The sequence below is a fragment of the Lampetra planeri genome, chromosome 11 (genome assembly GCF_965212315.1).
Source record: "Lampetra planeri chromosome 11, kcLamPlan1.2.h2, whole genome shotgun sequence".
Classification (NCBI taxonomy): domain Eukaryota; kingdom Metazoa; phylum Chordata; class Hyperoartia; order Petromyzontiformes; family Petromyzontidae; genus Lampetra; species Lampetra planeri.
In genome coordinates, this window is record NC_136117.1 from 13,355,724 (window position 1) to 13,377,666 (window position 21,943).

Genomic DNA, 21,943 nt, shown 5'->3' on the forward strand with positions numbered 1-21,943 from the left:
GCACGCAACGATTCACCCACCATGGCAACATCGTGAATTGTCTGCATTTGCGATTCGTGAATAAGTAGTTTTTTGCAATTATACAATCCCATTTGTATCGTTTGTTTTTTTGGCTGTTTGCGCTGCTCGCAAAAACTTAACAAGGGCACATCACTTGCACATCATTTGCATACATCCTAAATTATCAATTCTTACACGCACAATTCTTCGCACGCAGTGTAAATATTAGTCCTAATCCATTTATCCCACCATCATTATAAGCTCAAAGTAACAGTGTGTTGGCATTTTAATAAAGCGCCATAACCCTACGACCCCTATAAAATTATAAAACATCCCGACATAATTTTCAAACGTAAAAAAAATGTACATCTCCTCATGCTTTATCGGCGGCCAGGGTGGCATCGCAAGCCTTGCCCACTTGGTCAAGGTCTGCTGCGCCATCTCACCTGACGTTACAAACGCGGTATGAAAGTGACAGCGTGCCCCGTAGAATTCTGACCCCAGGGGCCAGACCACTATAAAATATTTGAACTTCCGCCCCGCTGTGGTAATTTAAAGCCCGGGCCCAATTCTGACCCCATAGATCAGATGTTTGTACCCCGGGTCAAACTGTATCCTACACAGTACTGATCCCAGGGTTCGACTACCACTATTTTATTTTACCAGGTAGGGCCCACTGAGCTGTAGAGCTTTTTTCCAGAAGCAACCTGGCCACAAATGATAGCTCAACGAAGTGGCTTATCACGTGGAAATGTATAGCAGGAGCCAAATACTCTAAAACGCACGTCGATTCTAAATGTCGATAGAAAAACGGGAGGACCCGGAGAAAAATCCACGCGGCCACGGGAAGAGAAACATTAAAACTCCAAATATACAGCAGCAGGCGTCAGGGTCGGGGTCGAACCCACGACCTCCTGTATACCGGGCGAGGCAGTTAACGTCTCGTCATCAGCGGAGAGTCCCAACTTATACGGGCGTCACAATGCTTCAGGGGGGGTGGGGTCACGGTGACAGGGAGAAGACGGTGTGCAGGTCGACCTCGGCTTGCTGCAGAGCGACGCACAGGGCCCGGCGCGTGGCGGCGCTGCCGGCGCCCTGGCGCCACGCGAGCAGCATGGCGAGCGTCTGGGCGTGCGCGCTGTGAGGGTGAGCCACGCGGCAGCGGTAGGCCCGGGCCTGCGAGACGCCCAGCACCGACACCAGGTGCTCGCACTCGGGCCCCAGCGAGGCGGCCAGGTCGCTCAGCTCCTTCTCGTCGGGAGGAGAGTCCAAATACTCGGGAGAGAAACGCGCCAGCACGCCTGGGGAGGGGAGGGGAGGGAGTGACATTTGAATGCGAGATACAATTTATTATTATTTTTAAAAAATGCTTACACAACGCACAATGCTTTCGTAGGTAAACTTTTTTCGTGAACGATCGCCGAGCAAAGGCTTAAAGTCGTCAAACGGCAGCACTATCCGAGTTGTAATATGTGGGAGTTATAACGTGTTTATAACGTGTTTCTTGAGTTGTGCATGGTTATTGTAAGATAGCTCCGGAGAAGAGGCGATGGGAGGGAATTCCTAAAGTATAACAGGAAGAGTGAAGAAGCAAAAAGTTATTTTGACCTGCAGTGTATTGAGTAGGTGAGTGAGTGGGTGAGTGGTGGCTTAGTGAGTGGGTGGTGGTGACCTGCAGTGTATTGAGTAGGTGAGTGAGTGGGTGGTGGTGACCTGCAGTGTGGTGAGGGCTGAGTGAGTGAGTGGTTGAGTGAGTGGTGGTGACCTGCAGTGTGGTGAGTAGGTGAGTGGGTGAGTGGTGACTTAGTGAGTGGGTGGTGGTGACCTGCAGTGTGGTGAGGGCCGAGTGAGTGAGTGGTTGAGTGGTGGTGGTGGTGACCTGCAGTGTGGTGGTTGAATACAGTACGGGTGGAGGCAAAAACAGTCACTGTCTGGTCGACCGACTCCTTCACGTGGGTGAAGGAATCGTCGAGTGAAGTTCCCGGGAACGGTCACCATGGCAGCAGCGATGGCCGCTTGATGAGGGGGCAATTGACCGCCGATGAGCGAGTGACTGGAGTGAATCGGCGTGAGCTGGATTGGCAATCGGATCGACTGCTTCACGCCGTCATCGATTTGGTCGAGATTCGACAAAATGCCGCCGCTGCGCACGTTTTTGGCGGCTGTGTTGCGCAACCCTCCCAAGTATCCCGAGGGTTGCATCGCGTGTCCCACATTTGGCTCCACGAAGCAAATTGACGCTCCGAGCACGTGGAGCGAAGATGACATCGCAGTCGTACTTTAAAAATCACTTCAATCGGCTTCTTTATCCACGCTGGGAGCGCACGTGTTATTCGTCTCAAAATAGTCGTTTCATCGTATGGCCAGCCAAATAAAATGTTCATTTCCAAGAACTGGAACACTGCACGCCAAATGAAGTGAAAACCCAAAATTTAATGGGATGCTGGCTGGGGGTTTTTTTTTTGTGCGGTCATTGGTGACCAGGGCTAAGCTCATTAAAAATCGCTACACAAAAAAAAAACACCCGGTTTAATCATGGGTGGCTGCAAAAAGTTGATCCCAGGATTCCAGCGGTGCTGACTCAGGGCTTGGCCATGGTATTAGCAATGCCGTGCCACCTGCCTGCTTTCACAAGAGCCACCGCCGTCATAAAAGAACACAAAATGTGTGCAGATGCATCTATGCCCTTGTACACAACATTAACTAGAAAATAAAAAAACAAAAGCCTCGGTACTCGTACGCGTCTATGGTCTCGGTGTTGTTCTTCGTATGCATGCGTACGTGCAAGGGCGTGTATGTGTGTAGGTCTACGCGTGTGTGCGGTCGTGTAGCGGTTAGCGCGCTGCGCTACTAACCCGGCGACCCAAGATCGATTCTCGCTCACGGCCAACACCAGGTGACGATTATCTGAACTAGTCCTGGGCCTCCCATAGGTCGACTCAGCCTCAAACGAGGATCTGGTGCGGTGTGTAAACATTGCCACTAGGGAGACAAAGTCGGCCGGGCGTGGTGTTGGCCACCCACCGCCTCGTGTGCCGTTCCGGCCTTCATAGGTGCTCGCTAACGGCAGTTGCCCCTACAGTCTGTTAAGGATGTATGGGGGATCATTGTCTTTTTATATATGTGTGTGCACGTGCGCACTTGTGAAAGCCTCCTAAACGCAATATTTCATCGAGTGCCAGGTGAGACGAGGCGACAGCCCCGAGTGTAGTCGGTCTGTGTAAGCACACAACGTTGTACGTGCGTGCACGCGCGCTTGCATGCAACGTTAGGTGTCCGTGCGAGTACGTGACACCTCTGTCTTTGTGTGCGACTACGTATGGGCAGAGGTGGGGAACCTGTTCCTCGCCAAGCGCCGTAGAGGACTTTCAAATGACTTTAGGGGGCAACCGCACATTAACGTGGGGAACAAAAATGCTGAATCTAGAAACTCTGCTGCGAGGTCAAGTAAATACCCCTCCAGTACCCGATTAGTGCGGCTACCATGCTTGCGGTGACAAACAGATATCGTCAATGCGCCGCTTCATAGTAATGCCGCGGGCTGCATTCGGTCTGTGGGCTTATGAAATGGCCGGCCCTTATCCGGTCCATGTATCACACACACACTTACTCAATTCGCAAGAGGTGGTACAGTCCGTGAGGCTATTTAAAATTAAGTTGTGAGTTCCCACTCCCCTCCTCACTCCCATCTCCTTCCCCTCCTCTAAATACACCACGTTCCCGGTCGTTGCCTCCTCCGTGAGTAGGGGATCGCAGTCGCCCGTGACTGTCCCCTTACCTCGGGACTGACGTCCGTGGATTACCTCTACCCCCAAATATGGGACCTTTCTTGGCAGTATCAAAATATAAACAATGAGGTTTTACCCTTCATAGCAATAAAACAGGTGTTAAGATGTTAAAACGCCAAACAGAATCCTTTTTTCAAGGAATGCTGTCTGCATTAACCACACACAGTACTTGTGGTGAACATGCAAAGAAAAACACGCTCTGATAATATATGCATTGTCTTTGAAACTGATTGGTCCACAACAGAGACAGCTTTCTTTTGAGCCTAGTCTCAAACAGAGTTTGACCAGAGAACCCCAAAAGGCGAACAGCACAGAGACAACGCCACCATCAGGGCATTTATAGCCCGGGGTGAGCAGCTACAACATGGGACCTTAACACCTCAACACCTGTTTTATTGCCAGGATGGGTAAAACAGATTGCTATACCTCTACCCCCGCCATCACTCGTGCTTTGTACCAGGCTTTTGTTCAATAATAACAATACAAAATTTAAACTTGAAGTTGTGGGTCCCGTGAGATCAGCTCGCGGGGGCCGCACACAGGTCCCCCGCCGCCAGTGCCCGCAACCTGCGCCGGCTCGCGCGTTCTTCCGCGCCAGAGCGAAATCACCGTCGAGGGGGTCGCCCCGCGCGGCCTCCTCCTGACCGACGGCGCTCTCCTCGCGCGTGATGCGCTCCAGCAGCCACGGGGACTCTTTGCCCAGCGTCTCGCACAGCGCCGCGAAGGCGCGCGGCCCGCGCCGCGGCAGCTCGTCCAGCAGGCGGTAGGCACGCCGCCGGGAGCCGCGCTCCGCCAGGACCTCCTCCAGCTGCTGCGCCGAGATGATGCCCTCCTGGTACAGGTACTGGCTCGCCGACTCGGCGCACATATCCGTTGCCAGCTGCGTGCGCAGCCGCCGCAGCGTCAGCTTGTGCCGCTGGTCCATGGGCGGCCGCGAGCCTGCGCGTGGGTACGGTGAAGTCCTCGAGTGACGAGGCGAATTTAGAGGCGGGCGGGAGGGGTGGGGACGGCCTCCCTGTTGTTCCCATGAAGGGCGACGTTTATCTCGTTTGGGGAGTGCTACGTTGTTTTTATTTTGTGCGACTAGCAGAGCCGGGAGCGCGTGCTGCAAGAGATGTGTTTGCGGTTCAAATCCCGCAGGGCACCCTGGTTAATAAGTTGCGGTAGTTGAGCTATGAGGTACACTGCCATCTCCAGTGTATTTTAAACGTTCCGAGATCCCGTGACATCATTAGAAGAAGAGTAGGCCCACTGTGTGCCAAAGTCACGGTCCTAAACTTTGCCAAAGAAAAACAATCACTTGGAAATTAGCCGATTGGAAAACAAATCGCGATCATCGGCCCCCCGACTGCGAAAGCGTCGCGGGTCGCCTCCTGGATATTAACGTTTATTTTTGAACTCGAAAAAATATAAATATATAACATGCGATACTAAAGAATGGCAGAACAACACAATTGAAACCACTGAAAAAGTAATTCTGGAACGCCAAATCCACCGCTGCAGTCGTGATTTTAAACTGGCACCGCCTGGCACGGGACATCTCTGCTCAGCGTGGAACCGCGGCTAACTCAAGCCACCAGTGATTTGCAACGCTGTTCAATTATTGAGGCTCGGAGAGCGAGTTTTGAAAGTTTGCCCATTTTATTATTATTCTATTCTTGCACACGAGCGCCAATATGTCCGTGAAGCTTAATGCCAAATGTCAAGGTCTGCCAGCCATGACGAGCGGGCTTCAGACGAGAGAGTCGGTGAGGTTTTTTTGACATTCCTTCGCCTCCGTTGATGGAGTTTTCGAATATAGTTTGGGTTGCAAGGCCACAATCAATGGCTTGTCCTTTCAGAAGTGAACTGCAAGGGATCTGAACCCGGGTTGCCTGCTTCTGAGGTAGGCAAGCTACCCAATACAGCCGATTACTCCAGCCTTGGCGAGTTTCGATTACGAACGTAATCGATGACTACCGATTAATTATCCGTTTGTCGATCGCTCGACAAATTGGATAACTCAAAAGAGGTGTCGTCTCTTAATTCTCACATGTGCCGCTGGACGGGAAGTAAGAGGATGTGGAGGAGGGTGACGTCATCAACATCACAAGCTGCATCACCACGGCCATCGATTTGTGGGGGGGGGGGGGGGTTCCCACCTTTAGCGCGTTGTTAAAAGGGCCGAGTGACAGCCCACAAATTGAAAGGCTCTGTCGTCGACTTCAACATCGACTGATTCATCGACTTAACTAATCGATCCACCTCGTTACAATTATTGTGCGATGAACTTGTAGACAAATAGTAAACAACTTGTGTTCTCCATAAGACAGCGCTGTTTATTTGGGGGGGGGTTAGATCGAGCAAATGTGTGTGTCGTTAAACCCGCCACCACCCGACACAGCCAATTAGTACGGTTTGTGACGCTAGATGTTGCTGTACTAGTAACGTTGTGTTTTTGATGTAAAGCTTTCGTGACTGCAGGGATTCATATGCTTGGTTCTTTCGGTAAAGTCGCGTAGAAGGGAAATAATAAAATAATATAAATATAAAACAATTAAAATTCTCACGACGTTTCGACTGCAACACAAGCAATCATCATCAGCTGTGAAATCCAGGATGATGGTAGTGATGTTGCTGATGATGACGGTAGTGATGATAGTGATGTTCCTGATGATGATGGTAGTAATGTTCCACTGCTGTGGATTTCACATCTGATGACAGCTGTGGATTTCACACCTGATGACGATTGCTTGTGTTGCAGTCGAAACGTCGTGATAATTTTTATTGTTTTATATTTTTATTATTTCCCTTCTACGTGACTTTACCGAAAGAACCAAAAATAGTAACGTTGTGTTTACGTGACAAACCTCACGAATTATGGATATTGGTCGTGAAATCTCGCTGCGTGTTAAACTAAAGTCGTGTTCTGTGCGTCGTGCAGTCTACGCGCGTTGCGTGACGTGCTGTGGTGTGGGTACAAGGGTCACTTTCTCTATCCACTGCTGGATTAAGGCCTCCCCCTAAGCCGGGTCGGTCATGGGGGTGGGTGCGATTTGACCATACTTCACCACGACGGTGAGCTCGTCTTGCGTGTGGGGCCGCAGTGCAGAGACTCGCGGTACAGTGCGCGCACGTGTTTACAGCCAGCAGCACTGTACTAGGCCATGGCTTTGTTTAGGTTGTTACAGCGATGATGATGGTGGTGGTAGTGATGATGGTGATAGTGATGATGGTGGTGATGGTGATAGTGATGATGGTGGTAGTGATGTTCTTGATGATGATAGTGATGTTCTTGATGATGGTAGTGATGATGGTAGTGATGTTCTTGATGATGATGGTAGTGATGTTCCTGATGGTAGTGATGTTCTTGATGATGATGGTAGTGATGTTCCTGATGATGGTAGTGATGTTCTTGATGATGATGATGGTAGTGATGTTCCTGATGATGGTAGTGATGTTCTTGATGATGATGGTAGTGATGTTCCTGATCATGGTAGTGATGATGATGGTAGTGATGATGTTGGTAATGATGTTCCTGTTGATGGTAGTGATGATGATGTTAGTGATGTTCCTGATGATGATGGTAGTGATCGTGATGTTTCTGATGACGATGGCAGTGATGCTGCTGCTGATGATGTTAGTGATCTTGATGATGACGTAAGTGATATGAAGTTGGTGGCGTTGGTGATGATGGCTGAATCCAGCAGCCCGTCTCCCTGGCAAGCAGCGAACAATGGTGAACTACAAAGACAAAGGTCCCCCTACCCCCGTATAGCCTTCACCGACTTGTGGTTCCAAGTGCCGTGAGAGGAGGACCTGCGGAGACCGTCACGGGATGGCCTTCGTCTCCCTCGTGGCGATGTTTGTGTTTGGCTCACGCCGCAGCCGGCAGCCAGTGAAGGCGGAGCCGACCTGGAGGGGTAGAAACGACCACGGGACGGGCACAACAGAGTCGTGGATTGGTGAATGGATGGAGATGGCCGTGATGATGATGGTGGTGGTGATGGAGGTGATGGTGGTGGTGATGATGGTGGAGGTGGTGATGGTGGTGGTGATGATGATGATGGTGGTGGTGGAGGTGATGGTGGTGGAGGTGATGGTGATGATGATGGTTGTGGTGATGGTGATGATGATGGTGGTGGTGATGGTGATGATGGTGGTGATGATGGTGGTGAAGATGGTAGTGGTGATGATGATGGTGGTGGTGATGATGGTGGTAGTGGTGATGGTGGTGGTGATGATGATGATGGTGATGATGATGGTGATGATGGTGGTGGTTGATGATGATGGTTGGTGATGATGGTGGTAGTGGTGATGGTGGTGATGATGATGGTGGTGATGGTGATGGGGAGGCAAACTACCCACCTCTTTTATAGCCGTGCAACCATCGGTTAAGCAGTGAACGCTCGGATTAAAAGAAGAACCGAAAGCTGAACGATAACAAGAAGGTGGTCGAGACGACACTTCCGCGCAAGCGAAGGGCTCGGCGTGACGTCACGGGGGGGGCGGGGCGCAGGGGGGGGCAGCATCCTCCCCCGCACCGCGTCACGGACTCGCTGGTGATGCTGAGCACCCAGTCACTGCTCCGTTCAGGCTGAAAAAAAAGTTATTTCCGATTGCTTTCTACGGTTTAAAACGTTTATTTGTAAATATAATCAGAGAAGTATGCTATGCCCGATTCAATTCCTGCCTCTTTCATCTTATCTCACTCTACTCCCCTCCACGCACTCTCCTACCTCTTCCCTCTCATCTCACTCTACTCCCCTCCACGCACTCTCCTACCTCTCCCCTCTCATCTCACTCTACTCCCCTCCACGCACTCTCCTACCTCTTCCCTCTCATCTCACTCTACTCCCCTCCACGCACTCTCCTACCTCTCCCCTCTCATCTCACTCTACTCCCCTCCACGCACTCTCCTACCTCTTCCCTCTCATCTCACTCTACTCCCCTCCACGCACTCTCCTACCTCTCCCCTCTCATCTCACTCCACTCCCCTCCACGCACTCTCCTGCCTCTCCCCTCTCATCTCACTCCACTCCCCTCTACACTCTCTCCTGCCTCTCCCTCTCATCCCACTCCCCTCCACGCACTCTCCTACCTCTCCCCTCTCATCTCACTCTACTCCCCTCCACGCACTCGCCTACCTCTCCCCTCTCATCTCACTCTACTCCCCTCCACGCATTCTCCTACCTCTCCCCTCTCATCTCACTCTACTCCCCTCCACACACTCTCCTACCTCTCCCCTCTCATCTCACTCTACTCCCCTCCACGCACTCTCCTACCTCTCCCCTCTCATCTCACTCTACTCCCCTCCACGCACTCTCCTACCTCTCCCCTCTCATCTCACTCTACTCCCCTCCACGCACTCTCCTACCTCTCCCCTCTCATCTCACTCCACTCCCCTCCACGCACTCTCCTGCCTCTCCCCTCTCATCTCACTCCACTCCCCTCTACACTCTCTCCTGCCTCTCCCTCTCATCCCACTCCCCTCCACGCACTCTCCTGCCTCTCCCCTCTCATCTCACTCTACTCCCCTCCACAGCTAACCACAAACCCTTGTTGAGAAAGTCCTCCCACCTGAAGATGGTTGCTTGTGTGGCGATCGAAACGTCGTGATCTATTATTAGTTTTCTACCTACGTAACTTCACCGACAGAACCAAAGAGTGTGGATTCCTGCAGTCACGAAAGCTTCAAATCAAGATTCCTCAGTCAACCTTTACTCAGTCAAAATGAGCGAGCCCACTGTTTCTGTACGGCGCCCTGCGATCTGCACGGACGATCGACAAATGCACATTGTATCAAGTCTTTTGATTGGGATTAGGAGCTGAATCAAAAGTTTGCCCCCAACCCCGCTCACGTCCGCCGTTATTTTCCGAGATTAGCGCAGCGGCGACATTTCTGAGAATCGTACCAGTTTCCACTGCGCTTGCCAAACTCTTTCTCTCTCTACCACTATTGTTTTTGCTCGTGTACAACTTTGTACCGCATTCGACGAATTTGTAAGATCCTCAGGAAAGTAAGGCGCAGATCCCAACCCACCGGGCTTCTGCTCGTGTCCGGTCTCAAGATCCGCGGTCACGCACGGCCCATTCGCCGTACCTTGTCGATGTTCGCGGTTCTGACTCCACCGACCGCCCCCGACTAACGCTGCTGCCGCCGCTTCGCTGAACAACGCACGTTTAGATTTAAAAAAATAAAAGACAGACCCATCCCCCCCCCCCCCGTTGTCGCCCTTCGCAAGAGGAGGTCATTTTGTACAAATTTGTTGAGTATTTAAATGTTCAACAAATGTACTCGTTTGCGAATTTGCACAGCGGCACTGCCAACGGAATGTGAAACTACTGCGGGCTTTTTTGTTTGTTTAATCCGAGAAACAGCGCCTTCATGTCAGCCTCACCAACGTGGTTTAAGCATTGCATAGGAGTGCTTATTTCCCCTTAATGATGGTGGTGTGTCAGCCGTTGGCTGGGACATGAACCATTGACTCAGAGTTACACGTATCCACGTGATTGAACATAGCGCTTGGTTGTCAAAACGTCTTGACCCAGATTTGTATCGTTCGTCCCATAACCGCATGTCTTTATTGTTCTCAGAACTTCAGTGTGCGTTCAACGCGTGGTCAAAACTTTTTGCGAATCTTACACGGTATTTCGCAGGAGAGTTCCAACATTGCGGGTGTTGTACTCATGGTGAAAAAAAAAACATCATCATGGTTGCGTTATAGTGACCTATAACCATGATGATGTTTGTTTTTTATCCTGCTGGCGATGATGATGTTTATTATATTAGCAGTAATGACGGTTAATCAATCAACCAACATTATTTAAGTGCCGTCAATTCATCTATATAAGAATTCATATAAGAATTAACGGTGATTTAACGGTGTGAATATCAGGGCCGTCCATAGGGTATGGCGAATAGGGGGTGACCGCCTCGGGCCCCGGGGTCACGGTGTGAGATGTAATACTGCCTCTTTAGTATGGATGGCCGTACACACTAACACCAAGTCATACAGACTATGGGGGGGGGGGGGAGTGCTGTTCGCTTCATCTCCCCGGTGTCGCTCTGTACACGCCGGAGCAGGTACTCATTTAAGGCTGAGTCAACCTAGGGGGAGACCGATCACCGGTGTAGACAGAACTCGTCACTGATGTTGGTGCTGGCCGCTATCTTACTCCGTCGGCCGGGTCACGAGTTCGGTGTGATCACCACTACACCATCGCTTCATCGACACAAAGGCAAAAATCCCCCGTATAGCCTTTGACAGACTGTTGGGTCAGGTGCTGTTCGCAACCGCAGGGAAGGCACACGGGAGGGTGGGTGGCCAACACCACGCCCGACCCCCTTTGTATCCCCAGTGCTGATGTTTTACACACCGTACCATGTACACATTTAAGGCTGAGTCGACCTAGGGGAGGAGGCTCAGGAACGATTATCATTCTTATTCGCTGCGGTTATTATAATTGATCGTGAGCGGGAATGGTCGCCGGGTTCGCAGCGCAGCGCGCCTAACCACTGCGCCACCGCTCCCCATCACGCGTGCCCCGCACGTACGACAAACGTGTCATGTGCACACACACACACGTGTACATCCACGCACAGACTTCGATATCAGTAAGGCGTGCTTTTAATAACGTCACGTGGACAGAGGGAGAGTTCGCTCTGTCATCGTATACCGATGTGCACTTTGTACCACAGTCCACACTTAATAGGCGACAGTCACGAAAACAACCCAACAGAGATTATACGGGGGGCGCGGGGGGGTTGGAGATATTTAAACGGGAAACCATAATTCACAAAACAAATGTGCATGCCACACCACTCCATAGGACTGTACCACGCGCATCCACGCACGTACGCATGTGCACACACAAAATATAAATTATACACCGAGAAATATCTTGAAAGGTACAAATGGTCCTGCCGTATGCGGCAGTGCGTTTGCGGTCAGGGCGTGTTGGGGTTAAATCGCGACGTTGTTCCTTGACCTCATTGTCAACGCGTTGTCCGAATTTCCGAATGCACGCAGTCTCGCACGCGCCCAAGGCGGAACGATCCACAGCACTCCGTACAAAACTAGTGAGAGGAGATTGTGACTTTGTTGTCTGTTTGTAAAAATATTGCAGTCATCTAAAGAATATATATCAGCATATTTGTGTGTTTTCATCTGGAAGATACAACTACAGTACACACACACACACCACATTGCATCCTCAAAACCGATACGTGTCATCGTTTTTTTTTTCGTTTTAAATATCCAGCTCATGACATTGGCTCCCTTATAAAATAAAATCGCCCGGCTGAGAATGGACCATATTCTCCAGAATATTAAGACGCTCCGGAAATTAAGACGCACCCGAAAAGAGGTCTCTCTCTCTCTCGCACACACCATATACACAGCTGCCGGATTATAAGACACTCCTCCAAAATTCGACTTTAAAATACACGTCTGGGGAGAGAGGAGGGGATGGTGGGATTGAGGGAAGCGCATCTTATCCAGAGAATATGCCAATCTCTTGTATTTCACTGAAATTTCACTGCGCTCGTAACAGGGGGCCTTCTCAGGCATGCTCAACACCCAGGCAAATGCAATCAGATCTTTTGTGATGTCTCCCCCCCGCCGCCCGCATACTTTTACCACATTCATTCTCAGTGGCCCTTCAGGACAGCATGTAAGGGGTGACATTGTAATTCAAATAAATACATTCCAGCCATTCCACTTGTTCCCACCAGCTGATTGAAGGTCTCTCTCCACACGCGGGAGCGTTGTTGTTATTTGCCATACTTCACCGCGCTGGTCATCAATGTGGGTTGGCGAAGGCTGAGAGCATACGGGGCACATAAGTACAGTACAACAATGTGGGTGGAGGGAGGGGTAGAGAGGGGGGGGTGGTTCGGACACTGATGTTAAGACGTGGCCGGGATTCGATCTCCACTTTTGTGCTCTTAGTTCTTTCGGTAAAGTCACGTAGGTAAAAATGAAATTAAAATTAATAAAAAATAAAATAAAAATCACGACGTTTCGGAGGCAACACAAGCATCAAGTGCTGCAGCAAATCTGGCTGTGACGGTCCCACCTGATGACGGAGACTTGTGTTGCCTCCGAAACGTCGTGATTTTTATTTTATTTTTATTAATTTTAATTGCATTTTTTACCTACGTGACTTTACCGAAAGAACTAAGAGTATGAATCCTTGCAGTCACGAAAGCTTCAAATCTAGAATTAATATCCACTTTTGTGGCTTCATCGCAGCAGCGCGCTCACCACTGCACCACCACCCCTGTCATTGTAATGAGCAGTTCTGTTTAGCTAAACGCCATCATCATCATCATCAATACAACATTTATTGTTACTGAGTGATGGCATGTACGCTTGTTATTATTCCGTTTCAATCGTATGGCCAAATTAGACCCTCGAGGTGATGAAGAGAACATTTTCGACTTGCGCGTGTGAATACGTTCGGGATTGTGTGCTGTGTGTAACGCGAGCCGTGTGAATACGTTGGTGTACACGCGCCATGCACGTGTCGGTACAGGTATGTAGGTGCACTGTTGTCAACGTGTGTGCCATGTGTGTTATTAAGTCTATATGTAGACTTTATATATCTGCGTGTGTGTGAGTGTCTTTGTCATCTCATTCAACCCATGGCACCCGCGTCTGTTCCGTGACCTGCCAGCGAGTGTTCGACACTTCGCGTGGCCTCAAAGTGCACCTAGCCTGGTACAAGCGCGGTTGTTATCTGCGTGTGTGCACGTGCGTGCGCTTTTAAAGTTGTGTGCACGTGTTTAACTACATGTACTTGTGTGTACGCATGTAGCAAATCCACTCGTGTATACTCGTTTGTATAGCTACATGTACAGTACTTGCGTTCACGTGTGTAAAGTATATGTACTCGTGTGCACACGTGCAATGTGATCGCTTGCAGTTCCGTCCTGTACATGTTAAGCGTGCGGATATGTGCAAGTTTACATACGTGCGTACAAGTGTGAGTGTGTGCGCGTGTTTGTGTCTTGCAGCACAAAGGCCAACAACCAGTACCGGATTATCCTAGTAGCAAAAGTAGCTACATATGTAGTAGCTACGGGCCTCGCACTTTCAAGGGCCCCGCGCTAAATGCTTTCAAGCCATCAATTCCGGTTCAGTGATTCTGCACTTGCTCTATTACTATAGTACTATACCGCCTTCAACTGTTATGAACGACCGGGTGTTTAAGGTTAGCGATTTGTCGTATTATCTGGCTGTATAGCAAACGAAAAAATACAATTACTTTACTATGCAAGTAAACAAATGTGTGTTTTAATATTTACGTGTTTGTTTTATTTCGGGCCCCTTTATAACATGTGCTACAGGCCCCGCACTAGCTTAACCCGGCACTGCCAACAACACGTGTAACAGGGATACTCCTGCCTGGGCCGGATTAATATTTACAAGGGGATCAAGGGCTGTTTCAGTTTGCGGAGGGGTTGGGGTGGTGGTGGTGGTGGGGTTTGGCGGGGGGGGGGAGCTCTTGTCCAGGTAGACCTCACCGAACGCAGGGGTTGCGTTCCTCAACAAATGCCGCGTTGGGCAAGGTTTTACTGTTTAGTTAATTCCTTGGCGTCACGGGGGCGAGATGTTACCTACCTCGCCTGGTATACAGGAGGTCGTGGGTTCGATCCTGACGCCTGCTGTATATTTGGAGTTTACCTGTCTCTCTCTCCCCGTGGTGGCGTGGATTTTTCTCCACATTTAGAATCAACATCACACGTTTAGAATATTTGGCTGCTATAAATGTCCACGTGATAAGCCACTCCGTCGAGCTATCATTTGTGAGAGCCAGGTCGCTTCTGAAACAAGAGCGACATAGTTTAGTGGGCCTTACCTGGTAAAATAAAAAAATCAAGTTTAAATAGTTTCGTTTCCTACCCTTGACTGTTTCACCACCACATATGATGTCAAACACTCAATTGCTATCCACCTTGGTTATTTCTGTTCTGAAACATTTTTTTACACGATACGCGAATTATGTGTAAAGTTAAATCAGAGTTAAAACTATCGCAACGCTATTTTAATCACGGCCCATCACCAAACGGTCGTAATGCTGCGAGTGGTGCTACGGTTTTAATGACCAAGTTACCTGAAGGAGATTTCATGGTGCTGATTTTGCATTTAAGCTGGTATAAAGCGGCTTATATATTTCAGAGGGGAAGTCCCCGCATAATTCAGGGCCACTGGCCTCTGCAGGCCCTAAGGCCCCTGTCTTAAACCGGCCCTGCTCCCCAATCCATGAGCCCAAAGGGCCAAATGTTTCACTCGTCGGTACCCACCCAAGGTGGCGTAACTTTAGCGGTTCCAATTGCCTTACGTGACCAGTGGGAGCGAATTGCGCGATAACCACTTGAAATTCGTGGAGTTATCAAGTACGTAAACGACTGTTACAACTCAAGTTGTGCTACATTAGGCGGTATACCGACTTCCGACCTTGGCCCATGGACTACCCGACCCATCACACGCGCGGAAGAAGAAGGAGGAGTGTGTGTGTGCTCCTGCGCCCAGGGTTTAATTTGTCACGATATATTTTTCTGGAGCTCAGCTTATGGACGGCCCTGGCTTGGCACGAAGCGCTCTCGGCTCACTCCCATCACAAGTGGAAGGGGTACTCCTCCAGGTAGCTCCGTATGCGTTTGGGCAGCCTGACGGAGCCGGGCAGCCGCTGCCTGGCCCTGTGCATCGCTGTCCTGCACTGGTGCTGAAGACTCGGCGGCGCCACGTAGCACGGCTTGCACAGCCGGAGCGGCAGCGGCTCCTCCACCTCCGCTCCCTCCTCCCAGAGACACCTCGACAGGTGCCAGCCATTTTCCTCCTTCTGTTGGCGCTGATGGTGATTCTGCTGGAGCTGCTGCTGCTGCTGCTGATGATGATGATCATGATCATGGTGATTCTGCTGATGCTGCTGCTGCCTCTCCTCACTCAAATCCTGCTGCTGCTGCTGCTGCAGGTGACGCTGCTGCTGCTGCTGCTGTTGCTGCTGCTGCTGCTGCTGCTTGCACCCGACGTAGAACTGCACGAGCTTGACGACGTCGTCGAAATGCACGAGGTGGGGCTTGACGAAGCGCACTGAGTCGAGGCTGAAGGCGCCGCCGCGGTGCTCGATGCGCACGTTCGTGGGCCCGCGGCTCGTCTGCACGGACAGCGTGAGCAGGAAGTCCGGGTGCGCGCTGTCTCGCACCAGGAACGTGCCCTCGGCCGCCGACATCAGCTGCTGCCGGGCCTGCGTGGCCGTCAGGCTGCCCCAGTACCAGCCTGGGGGAGAGGGGGGAGGTGGACGGAAAAAAATTAAAACCTTTGTTGTGAGGGTTTCATTGCAGCCGCTGTGACTCACACCCACCTCCCCTACTGGCCACAGGTGATGCTCCGCAGCCTATAGCACCTGTGTTTTTCTTCTTCTTGGTTCTTTCGGTAAAGTCACGTAGAAGGGAAATAATAAAATAATAAGAATAAAACATAATAAAATAATTCTCACCACGTTACGGCTACAACGCAAGCAGCCTGAGGACGGCTGCTTGCGTTGTGGCCGAAACGTCGTGAGAATTATTTTATTATGTTTTATTTTTATTATTTTATTATTTCCCTTCTACGTGACGGCTGCTTGCGTTGTGGCCGAAACGTGAGGATTATTTTATTATGTTTTATTTTTATTATTGTATTATTTCCCTTCTACGTGACTTTACCGAAAGAACCAAGAAGATGAATCCCTGCAGTAACGAAAGCTTTAAATCGAAATTTCACCTGTGTTGTTTTTGTTCGTATGCGTGGCCGTCGTGCGTTCCAGCACTGTGTAGGCTAAAGCAGCCTGCTTGGCTTCCGAGATCTGGCACATCGAGGAGGTTGTGTGTGTTTTTTTAATAAGAGCCGAGTCGATGGTTCGATTCCAGCTACAGTGTCCTCATAATAATATTGAGAATGTTTATTAACGTATCATTGCGTATGATGTCACCATGGGTAGGAGTAGGGTAATCTTAAGATGTGACAGTGTCTTAGCCAAGCAAAACCCTCCCCAGTATGCAAATGATAAACCCAACAAAACACTGTAACGTATTAAAGTAATCCCCAACTGTAAGTCAGCCACTCCACTCCCGTCTCTGCACTCTACAGAAGGGACATTGCCCGAAACATTTACATCGCGGTGGCTAGGATATGTTAACTGTTATACAGGAGGTCGTGGGTTCGATCCAGACCCGGACGCCCGCTGTATATTTGTAATCGTTGCTAAAATCAGTGATTGCGTAACCTCCACGCATCTCGTGACTCCGGTCTTTCGGCTGCTTACCATCGAACAAAGACGACGGTCACCGCTTTTAGATGTGCTTCTGCGGCCGTCTGGAACGCTCTTCCTTCCGATATTATGAAGAAGCCACTGGAGCTATGCACTTTAAAATCATTATCTAGATTGAAAACCCATTGCTTTAGAACTGCTTTTGTGTTTAGTTTGTTGTCCTTCCCCCACCTCCGATTAGTATGGTTGGCTGCGTACGATGCGACAGAACAATACATCTCAACTCCCTCCAGACTGAGTCCGTGAAGAGGCACTGAATGTCAACAGGCTCTCTAACCTGGTGACATAAACGACACGGTTATGAAAGTACTCCCCTCCCGACACCCATATTACCAAATAATAATAACAGTGATGATGCTGTTGTTTTACCCAGGGATCCACCACGCTGGGATTTTTTGGCCAAATTCCATGAACGAACGTTTCACATGCGGGAGGAAAACCGGAGCGAGGGCAAAGTGTGGGGTAACAATCGGAGCTGTGCACACAACCATTGTGATGCTCTCCTGCCTTGTCCCAGCCAACGTTATTTTCTCACGAGCACCTTTGAAAATAACAGAAGCATCAGAAATCTTTATTTATAGTGGAGGAGAAATCCGATGAGCTATGAAGCTCTTTTTTTTTTTTTTATAAATGTCCAGTCGGGGGCCGGTCAGAAAGTTACAGCAACAAAAAAAACGATAGGAGTGTAAAACATAGGAAAGGTAAAGTATAGGAAAGGTGATAAAGTCACGCGATTGACATTGACAATGCAATAATAGTTTCAAACGATAGAATGAATTACTCCCAAAAATTAATTTGACTTATAATTATCAAAGTCCTTGATTTATCCTTTATCGAGACTCTGTCACTGGGGGGTCGTGCTTTTGAATGTCAGCCTATATTGTAACCCTTTGGGTACGATGTCTAGAAACCAGATGATTATTCTCATCGCTAATCAGCTTGCGTAGATGGGCCAGACCATGGTGGTGTACGCCAGTGATCCAGTGCTTTGGACGCAAGGGTTGGTGGATCATGCAGAGATTTGTAATACAGTATTTCCACATTCCGTGGATTGCGAGTTGCTAGGAAATGGCAGAACAACAAGTTGATTCAGGAACCCAACTGTGTGGCCCTTTGGATGTCATCCTCTTGTAGGTACGATGGATTGTCTCCGGATGCTCCGTTTTCCTTAAATATAACACGAACCAAAACATCCCAGTAGTCGGAGAGTAATCGTAGCGCTGGGCTCTCCAATTATTTAAAGTCATTAAAGTTATCTTCTGATTCTCGGTTTACATTATCATAATAATGGGACAACACGACAATAATTGGGATTAGAAAAAAAAAGTCTTACCTCTGTTCCCCACGTGTGCCGCTGTACGGGAGGTGATGGCGTGGGGCTTGAAGGGGGTTTCCTTCCATTCGGACGTGGGATGTGAGGCGGGGTGGCTATCATCTTTAAATGGTCCCAAGTAATCAACCACAAAACAGTCGATTTCAATGCTTTAGTTGATTTCCTGGTTTGATCGACTAATCATCTCACCTTTAATAATAACCACGACGAGAATGAAAATCACTTCCATTAATACTTGTCAGCTGTGTTAACCAGGAGAGCATCGGCCATCTTGTTCAGCAGCAGAGTTTATATTTCTGGAGAGTTTACATTGGCAGGAGCTTGCTGGAAAATTGGACCATCCCAGCAGGAGCCACTTGAAAGCGAGTCTTACCGAGACTCTTTCTCTCTCGCGGGGAAATCATTGAGAAGCGACAATGGCTGGGAGTTAAGGGGGTCCCCCAGCTGTCCTCGCGGGAGAAAACCGTGGCACTTGGATCAATCGATCGATCTGAAGGATTCATTCCGAGTTGCAAAGCGGACCCTGCGATAATTGGACACGCTCGGCTGAATCCCGTGTCCTCAGGCTGCATCGCCATCCGCGGGCGCATGAAAAGACGGTTCTTAATTGGACCTCAAAGGGCAGTTATCGGGATCGCTGTAAAGGCATTAAAATTTAAATTACAGAGATAATAGTCACTTATATATTTTCTCAGTCTCGAGAAGAATCCCGCTCGGAATGTTTCGTTTGTTTGTTCAGTAGCTCTTTGTCACATTGCAAAGATCGCGAGAGATGTCTGCGGTTTGGGTGGAGGAGGGTTCGTCCAGCAGTGGATTGACCATGACCGCTGCCACTGCTGACGAAGAGCCCTTTTCTCAATCCCACTGCTGGATTAAGGGCCTTCCCTACATCACTGGCTATGTCGCCTTCTCCTGCCCACGTCGCGAAAACCAAAGCCGACGGACGATCCACGACGTGGCAATTCCCCCACGACGCAGTCTCCCGTCCGAGCGAGTGGCAGCCCACGGGGTTGGAGGAGCCACCACCACCGCCCCCCTCCTCTCTCACCGGACATCTGCAGGTGCCTCATGGTAGCCACGGGAATGCGCTCCGCGTGCTTTCCGCCGGGCTCCGTGGTGGTGGTGGTGGCGGCGGCCTCGCCCTCGGCGGCCGGCAGGGCGGCTGCCTCGGTCTCTGTCTCGCAAGTCATGCCTGGGGGGCATGTGGGGGGAAGGGGGCAGTGGGGTTTGGGGCAGCAGGGCCCGGTGGAGAGAGAGAGAGAGAAGGGCATGAGGCATTGGGCATGGTTTTTGCCAGGGGTCAGCAAACCGAAATAACAAGAAGAGCGATTGTTTTTTTTCGAATTCGGTAGGAAACTCAATATTTTTCAAGAGCCGCGTAGCAACGTGGGTACGAGTCGGTGGTGCCTTCCATAAAGGACGTCACGAAGCAGTCATTTGAAGAGCCGCATGCTACTCCCGAGTCGCAGATTGCCGATCGCGGGTCTTGGGCAATGCCATACGCACGTCACAAGCAGTTTGCCTGCAAGCGCCACTGCTGGCAAAAGGCCCTCTTGCTAGAGGGAGCTCTGGAGAGCACCTCTAAGAGGGCACTTTGGTCTAATATTTGGTGGTGCTGGCCTGATGTTTTGGGAAGAGGTGGGAGTGCCCACGATTTACCCCACCACTCGCGACTTCCAGATCTGCTTACTAACCGCGGTGTATCCACGTACAGTCGACTGCTGGGTGATTAAACGGGGGGGAGGAGGGTGGGGGAGCGAGAGATATGGAAGGAACCTGCCCATTGTTTTAACTGCTGCCGCGCCGTGAGATTGAACCGGTGGCGACCTCTGGGGATGCTGAGCGGTGCGTCCCACGTCAGCGTGGAGGCGCTCGAGCCGAGGGGAGGGACGCGAGAGGCCGAGCTTAACCGCGAAATTACACGCAGGCTTCCGATCTTGAACGCGGATTTACAAATCACACAAAGACCAACAGATCCATGTCAACAATGGCTTCAAGGCGTGCCTATTATACATTTCTGTGGACTTTAAAAGGTCGCTGCAGTGCAGTCTCCAACTCGAATTATCCACTCTAGCCTCTCCAATGTGTGTGTCATGAACAAGAGCCATTGCCTGAAACGTCGCCTATTATATCTCTTTTTAAGGCCACGGCGTTGTCGACAAAGTATTATTTGGCTGCTGATATACATTCCCAGAGGTGCTGATTGTCAGGCACTGCGTTGAGCTGTCATGCGTGGCCAGGTCGCCTTCTCTGAAAAGGAGCGAATGACTCAGTGGGTTTTATCTCGAAAGGAAAATAACATCATTTAGTTGAGCTCGATGTGTTTGTGTTTGGTGCAGAATTCACAAATAATTTGTTTAACATTTAGGTTTTGTGTACCCAAACCCTCTACTCCGCTCAGCGAGGCTGCGTTTAACTTCCATCACGAACAAAAAATGTCAGATGACGTTCAATAAATAATATTGATATACTATTGTAAAAGTAGAACTGTACGTTCATAATTAAATGTTAACTTGTTGGTAAAGGCCATGAATTCCCACTGTGCACAGTGGGAAAATTCCACGGGGATTTCTTTTTTTTGTATGTGGAGTGGGAGAGGTTGATACAATGGCTCATCGTCGTATTTTCACAATATTATGGGTTTACTCTCCCAACACGCCGGTGTGCTGAAGTAGTAACTAATTGTCACATTTTGTTTACGTGACCAACCTCACGAATTGACCGTGTCGGGTGGTGGTGGGTTCACGACACATTTATATTTAGGCGATCTGACCCAAAAAAAAATTAACACCTTCATCATGAATAATATTGTTCGCGAAAGCCTGCCTACGTGTTACGTTGAATACATGTGTTTTTTTTTACACGCTTTTATTTAACTTACTCTGTTGTTGTTGTTGTTGTATCCTCAAATCTTGTAACTCTATTTTAACCCACTTCCCAATGTGGTGTCGACTGCAAACTTGGTATACTTATGTCATACTGATGACAATACTATATTCTATCGTTAAAAAATAAAAAAAACATATTTTAAAACATTATTTTTTATATGTTATGTTTCGGCTTGGGTTTAATTATCCACGGGAAACTGACGTTGGCTGTAATTTATCACGGTCCCTTACGTTATGGCAAGCTTCCTGGAGTCGTGGAGTTCTTCCATTACTAGTACGGTACATTTTATTAAAGCGTGTTTTTTAAAAAGTTTTTTTTTATATTTCTTATTTCATTTTTCATTTGCACCACCCCTCCTCCTCCCCCCAGTGTAGGAAATGGGGGGCTGTGTGCCCCCCCCAAGCCACGATTAGCGCCCCCTACGGGCATGTGGAAATGTTGCAGTTATCGTTGAAGCGGTCTTGCCGAACAGCGCGGAATGAGACGAAATCATTATTGTTGTCATTGCAGTCCACGACGTTTGCGCTCGACATTCACAGACCGCTGTGTATATATATATGTGTGTATGCGTGCGTACATACACACATATATATATACGTAACATACACACGGGTTTTTATACTTTCATATGCAT

The 21,943-nt window shown here is 49.5% G+C and overlaps 2 protein-coding genes across 6 annotated transcripts; both read right to left on the minus strand.

Annotated features, from left to right (window-relative positions):
• Nucleotides 1–273: 273 nt before the first annotated feature.
• CRADD (CARD and death domain containing adaptor protein) lies at nt 274–8,272 on the minus strand. Of its 5 annotated transcripts, none has more exons than XM_078598891.1 (4): nt 8,136–8,272; nt 7,587–7,682; nt 4,398–4,727; nt 274–1,301 (listed from the first exon to the last, which is right to left on the minus strand). In XM_078598891.1, the coding sequence occupies exons 3-4, from the start codon at nt 4,711–4,713 to the stop codon at nt 1,003–1,005; spliced, it is 615 nt and encodes a 204-aa protein (XP_078455017.1). In that variant the 5' UTR covers nt 4,714–4,727; nt 7,587–7,682; nt 8,136–8,272; the 3' UTR covers nt 274–1,002. The 5 variants fall into 5 exon arrangements, 3 of the variants coding, with proteins under 3 accessions (XP_078455017.1, XP_078455016.1, XP_078455014.1); XM_078598890.1 differs by having other exon boundaries at nt 7,557–7,682; XM_078598888.1 differs by having other exon boundaries at nt 7,536–7,682.
• Nucleotides 8,273–11,385: 3,113 nt separating this feature from the next.
• Nucleotides 11,386–19,610, minus strand: LOC144721437 (suppressor of cytokine signaling 2-like). The gene is made up of 2 exons (XM_078599050.1): nt 19,469–19,610; nt 11,386–16,054 (listed from the first exon to the last, which is right to left on the minus strand). The coding sequence occupies exons 1-2, from the start codon at nt 19,608–19,610 to the stop codon at nt 15,393–15,395; spliced, it is 804 nt and encodes a 267-aa protein (XP_078455176.1). The 3' UTR covers nt 11,386–15,392.
• Nucleotides 19,611–21,943: the final 2,333 nt, after the last annotated feature.

Excerpts from the sequence above, each read along its gene's own strand:
- CRADD (XM_078598891.1), bottom strand. The coding sequence starts at position 4,713 with ATGGACCAGCGGCACAAGCTGACGCTGCGGCGGCTGCGCACGCAGCTG. Across the intron at positions 1,302-4,397 it reads GCGGGGCGACCCCCTCGACG|GCGTGCTGGCGCGTTTCTCT; the intron begins GTGATTTCGCTC and ends TCCCCTCCCCAG.
- LOC144721437 (XM_078599050.1), bottom strand. The coding sequence starts at position 19,610 with ATGACTTGCGAGACAGAGACCGAGGCAGCCGCCCTGCCGGCCGCCGAG. Across the intron at positions 16,055-19,468 it reads GAGGCACCTGCAGATGTCCG|GCTGGTACTGGGGCAGCCTG; the intron begins GTGAGAGAGGAG and ends CCTCTCCCCCAG.